The following is a 5,483-nucleotide window of genomic DNA, read 5'->3' as shown; positions in this document are numbered from 1 at the left end:
CTCCGGCTAGGAGAAGTTAATTAAAAAGAAAAAGTTTTCCAGCACAGGCGGGTGGACCAGCCGGGTCCTCCGGGCTCCCTGGCGGCAGCCGCCTCCCTTTCCCTCCTCTCCCCGCGGGGTCCTAGCGCCCGGAGGTGCAGAGCCCGTGGGACCCCAGAGGACTGACAGGCGGAGCCGGGGAAAGGTACTTCTGCGAAGAATCGGTGGGGTCGCCTGGAGATCAGAGATAAAGACGCAAAATCACCGCGCTCCAGGACGCTTCCCTCGGCCTCTCCGTGCCGCTGTGTGCGCTGGGCCACACGTCCCAAACTGTTCCCTGCCTCCCACCCCCGGCTCCAGCCCCTTCTCCACGCTGCCGCCTAGCAGAGACGCGGGTCCCGAACAGGACTAGTTCTCGCTTTTAAAGCGAGTCCGCGCCGCAGTAGCTCAGAGACCAAGACTGGCCCTCCACCATCTCCCCCCACCTCCCCCCGCCGCCCCGCCCAGCGCAGCGTCTGGGTGCTCCCGGACTCCCCGACCGTTGGCTGGAAGTGGGTGCCTCGGGGAAGCTAGAGGAGGGGGCCCAGTCACCAACCACGTGTGTGCGAGGGCGACATCTCGGCCCAGGGTGGGGCATCGCGCGCGCGTCTGGGTCCGGCTGGAGGGGCAGGGGGTTAGTGGGCGTTGCACCGGGCCCTCTACGGGCCGGCGCTGCTCTCCGGCCCCACTCACCACCCCCTCCGGAAGGCAGGCGCTAAGACCCAGGAGGCGCCGCTCCGCCGTCGGACTCTAAAGGGCGACGCCCCCGCTATAAATGCGGGGCCCGCGCGGGCCTGGCCATTCGCGACCGGGAGCTGCGCGGGCGCGAGGGAGTCGGGGCTCCGGGTGGGCGGTGGCAGCATTGGCGCCCCGCGCAGGCTGGAGGCCGCCGAGGCTCGCCATGCCGGGAGGACTGTAGCTCCCCCATGGAGTCGGCCGACTTCTACGAGGCGGAGCCGCGGCCCCCGATGAGCAGCCACCTCCAGAGTCCCCCGCACGCGCCCAGCAGCGCCGCCTTCGGCTTTCCCCGGGGCGCGGGCTCCGCGCAACCCCCCGCCCCACCTGCCGCCCCGGAGCCGCTGGGCGGCATCTGCGAACACGAGACGTCCATCGACATCAGCGCCTACATCGACCCGGCCGCCTTCAACGACGAGTTCCTGGCCGACCTGTTCCAGCACAGCCGGCAGCAGGAGAAGGCCAAGGCGGCCGCGGCCCCCGCAGGAGCCGGCGGCGGCGACTTTGACTACACGGGTGCCCCCGGGGGCCCCGGCGGCGCCGTGATGCCCGGAGGGGCGCACGGCCCCCCACCTGGCTACGGCTGCGCGGCGACCGGCTACCTGGACGGCAGGCTGGAGCCCCTGTACGAGCGCGTCGGGGCGCCGCCGCTGCGGCCGCTGGTGATCAAGCAGGAGCCGCGCGAGGAGGACGAGGCGAAGCAGCTGGCGCTGGCCGGCCTCTTCCCCTACCAGCCGCCGCCGCCGCCGCCACCGCCGCACCCGCACCCGCCGCCCGCGCACCTGGCCGCCCCGCACCTGCAGTTCCAGATCGCGCACTGCGGCCAGACCACCATGCACCTGCAGCCCGGCCACCCCACGCCGCCGCCCACGCCCGTGCCCAGCCCTCACCCAGCGCCGGCTCTCGGCCCCGCTGGCTTGCCAGGCCCTGGCGGCGCGCTCAAGGGGTTGGCCGCTGCGCACCCCGACCTCCGCGCGGGCGGCGGCGGCGCGGGCAAAGTCAAGAAGTCGGTGGACAAGAACAGCAACGAGTACCGGGTGCGGCGCGAGCGCAACAACATCGCGGTGCGCAAGAGCCGGGACAAGGCCAAGCAGCGCAACGTGGAGACACAGCAGAAGGTGCTGGAGCTGACCAGTGACAATGACCGCCTGCGTAAGCGGGTGGAACAACTGAGCCGCGAACTGGACACGCTGAGGGGTATCTTCCGCCAGCTGCCCGAGAGCTCCCTGGTCAAGGCCATGGGCAACTGCGCGTGAGGCGCGGGGCGGCGGGACCGCCCTGGGCCGGCCGCTGGCTGGGACCCAGGGAGTGGTTTTGGGTCTCCGGATCTCAAGACTGCCCAAGCGGCGCAAGCCGGGACTAGGAGATTCCGGTGCCGCCAGAAAGCCTGGCCTGCTGCGCGCGCCCCTCGCCTTCCTCTGCGCCGGATTCGGTGCGTCTAAGATGAGGGGTCAGGCGGTGGTTTCTCCCTGCAGGAGAGGAGAAGTGCCGTGGGGCTGAGCCGGGAGCCCCGGGCCGACTCTAGTATTAAGGAATAACCTTGTGCCTTGGAAACGCAAACTCGCCGCTCCGATTCCTACCGAGTAGGGGGAGCAAATATGTGCCTTGTCATTTTATTTGGAGGGTTCCTGCCTCATTCCTGAGGCTGCAGGCCCCCAGGAGAGAAGGCAATGTGCAGGCCCACGGCAGAAGGAAGGTTCGGGGAGAAGAGATCCCGACAAGTCAGCCCTAGCCGCTTCTCCAGCGCCTGTCCTTGGAAGGGAGGAAATACAGGGACTTGGAAGGTTGTTCCCCTAGTTTTACACGAAGGTGGAGGGTCCCTAGTTCCTCGTCTCTAATCTCCCAGCCTACAACAGGCTGGGCTTCCCTGGACAGAACTCACTTAAATGGGGTCACCCGGTGCCCAGTGGGAGCCCCCTGCCCCTAATAAGACCAGAAAGCTAGGACGTGGGGTAGCTCTCTGGACATGTGTTCATGGGAGTGGCAGCCCGGTGGTGCAGGGAAACCTAGAGCTGTGGTCGGGGGTGGGGGTGGGGGGTGAAGGGACCCTGGGACCATCAGCCTTGTACTGTATGTTGTCAGCATTGCCATACAAACACCAAGCACAATCTATCCATCCCAGAGGGACCGAAGTTATGAGAAGCTTTCCAAATATTTTGCTTTATCAGCCGATATCAACACTTGTATCTGGCCTCTCTGTGTCCCAGCGGTGCCTTGTGCAATGTGAATGCGCACGTCTATGCTAAACCACCATTTTATTTGGTTTTTGTTTTGTTTTGGTTTTGCTCAGATACTTGCCAAAATGAGACTCTGTCAGCAGCTGCAGGGAGGGTCTGCGGCTCTCTTTCCTTTTGGTTTTTGGGGATTGCTTTTGCTCCCAGGGGAACCAAAGAGGTGAGGTGGGCTTCCTCTTTCCCTGGGGTGTGGGGGGGGCTGTGGGCCTCGGTGCCCTCTGGCCTGGGCCGCCCACAGGCCTGTCCCCCCAGAGGCCCTGGCTCCTGGTCTGGAAGGGAGGCGGCCTCCAGCCAGCATGCACAGATTGCTGGGGCTGGGAGCCGGGAAGGACAGCTTGGTTCTCTTCTTTGGGGAGAACGTAGAGTTTCATGCTAGATGTTTTATGTATTATATCTATAATATAAACATATCAAAGTAAGTTTTGGTGTCTTTTTAAAACCAGAAAAGCTACTTCCAAGGTTTTCCGTGGGCCAGGTCACATTTGTAAATAACCACGGCGTATTCCTGGCTGAGACCCTGACTTTCATTAGCCCCCCCACCCTGAGCCCCTCTTTACATGAAGGGGGTAACTTCTCCCAACCAAGGCAAATAGATGGCAGAAGGAAGGCTCCAAGCTGAGAAAGCCCAAAGCCTGAAGAGAGAGTCTCCCTGGGGGGCGAGAGTTTGAGGGGGGTTCATAGGGCCTTGGTGTGGCCTCTCACGGGCCCCTGGGAGGAGCAGAGTGCCACGGGCTCTCTGGGACTTGAACAGGCCTGGCTCAGTGGCTGCAGGCTCCGGGGGCCCTTCGGCCACTTTTGCTTCTAGATCACTCACAGCTCTGGCTCTGTAGCGGCCTTGCTCATACCTGTCCTGCCTTACCCACCAGTAGGACACCGGGAGGGCGGGGGGAGGCCTCAAGCAGGATGCCCCTCGGCCCTCCCCACTTGCTCTGGGCTGTGTGGCTCTAGCCTACCCCAGCAGGGTCCCAAAGGGCAGCCTGGAGGCTGAACACCCCTCCGCCCCACCTTCCATACCTGTCCCAGCCGACCCCGGGGAAGGAGACCCGCGGCAGGCCTGCGCTGGGTACGTGGTCCTTCACACATACCCCCTGGCAAGGAGCCAGCGCCGGTATCCACCCTGCCCGCCGTGCCCACCCTGGACCAAGTCCCCCACTCAGACAACGGCCTTGCGAGGTCAGGCACCCCGGCGCCCCCTTAGCCACAGTGGTAGCCAACCAGAGGGGCCCCCCGCTCACGCCTGCTAGAACCAGGCCCGGCAGGATATAGCACAGGAGCTGGCTGGGTTTTCAGAGCTTACTCTCGCTGAGGGTAAAAGGCAGATGCTCTTTACCTTCTATTTTCACCCCCAGAGGATTCACTGGAGCAGCTTACCGTGTATGCCAATGTGGGCTGGGACAGTTTCAAGAAATTACACACTCCTTTTCAATTCTGAGAGCTTTAGCTTTACCTGCCCGTGTGGTTAACAGGGGTGCCTTGCCCCCTTCCCGCCCCGGCCCCCGCCCTCTCTGTCCTGTGTCTTGCCGCCTCCTCGCCCATGGCCGCTCCTGGCAGAGGAAAGGCCACGAGCCCAGTGTGGAGGCGGCTGCCTGCCCCACCGCCCTGGGAACCAAGGAGGCAGAGCCCCACCGCCTGCCTGGAGGCCTAGGGCAGGCCACGGCTTGCTAGGCCCCAGCAAACCCTCTCTGAGTTCAGTGCCTAATTCCAGTTTTTCTTGTTTGAGGGGGCCAAACAGCCTCCCCCCTTGCCCCCAGAACGGATCCCAGGACGAGCAGGGGAGGGCCACCTCTCCTGCCCGCCCTCCTCCCTCTCCCCTCCCACTGCCTCATCTCCTGGGGTTTCCTCTTTCAAAGCTGTCAGCCTACTAAGGGGCGCCCCTCCTACTATACACCCTGAGGTCCAGGGCAGACTTGGTTGGGGACAAGACGGATCCGACCAAAGCCAAGCCCAGGGAAGGAGTGGGGCCAGCGGGGGGCCCCCAAGGGACAGAGGAGCCGGCCATAGGGAGGGGGCAGTGTGGGGCAAACCTGCCTGGCTTGTGCTCTGTGCCTGGCCAGAGGGGCCCCCGGGGCAGAGCTGCTCCTTGCCACCCACTGCTTCCTGCAGGGCCCCCATGGTTCCCCTCCCGACTGCAGCCTTTGTGAAGAACCACTCCAAGAGCCTGGCACTGAACACACCCCAAGTATTTATTGGGTGCCTACTGTGTGCCAGGGCCTGTGCCAAGGATGGGTCACTCAGCTGGAGACGAGCAGACTTGGCTCCTACTCTCCGGAGCTCACAGTCTTGTGGTCCCAAGATGTTTTAAGGGTGACAAGTGCAATAAAGGGAAGCTCAAAGTGTGACTACACGTCACCAGGGAAGGCTTCCTGGAGGCAGCAGTCTGATCCAAGCCCTGGTCGTGGACCCAGTCCAACGTGCCTGGATGCCTCTGCCTTGTACTCTCTCAGGACAGGGAGCAGGGACCTCACCCCTCGGTGGGCCACCAGGACCTGAGCCTGC

At 64.1% G+C, this 5,483-nt stretch overlaps 1 protein-coding gene and 1 long non-coding RNA gene across 3 annotated transcripts in view; one reads left to right on the top strand and one right to left on the bottom strand.

Moving 5' to 3' along the window:
• Positions 1-739, bottom strand: part of LOC103679643 — an 11,167-nt gene extending 10,428 nt beyond the window's left edge. The window contains exon 1 of one of the 2 annotated variants that reach the window (XR_005835674.1): positions 575-739. This is a non-coding gene — a long non-coding RNA (uncharacterized LOC103679643). The remainder of the gene's footprint in view (positions 1-574) is intronic. The other variant, XR_005835675.1, reaches the window with a different exon arrangement.
• A 90-nt stretch (positions 740-829) lies between these two features.
• CEBPA (CCAAT enhancer binding protein alpha) lies at positions 830-3,406 on the top strand. The gene has a single exon (XM_008709211.2). The coding sequence runs from the start codon at positions 945-947 to the stop codon at positions 2,007-2,009; it is 1,065 nt and encodes a 354-aa protein (XP_008707433.2). The 5' UTR covers positions 830-944; the 3' UTR covers positions 2,010-3,406.
• The last annotated feature ends 2,077 nt before the right edge of the window (positions 3,407-5,483 follow it).

This window comes from Ursus maritimus, unplaced genomic scaffold, assembly GCF_017311325.1.
Source record: "Ursus maritimus isolate PB19 unplaced genomic scaffold, ASM1731132v1 scaffold_19, whole genome shotgun sequence".
Taxonomy (NCBI): domain Eukaryota; kingdom Metazoa; phylum Chordata; class Mammalia; order Carnivora; family Ursidae; genus Ursus; species Ursus maritimus.
Note: the sequence above shows the minus strand (reverse complement) of the source record. Positions and strands in the feature narration are given on the sequence as shown.

What these genes read in the sequence shown, in the direction of transcription:
- CEBPA (XM_008709211.2), top strand. Translation starts at nt 945, where the DNA reads ATGGAGTCGGCCGACTTCTACGAGGCGGAGCCGCGGCCCCCGATGAGC.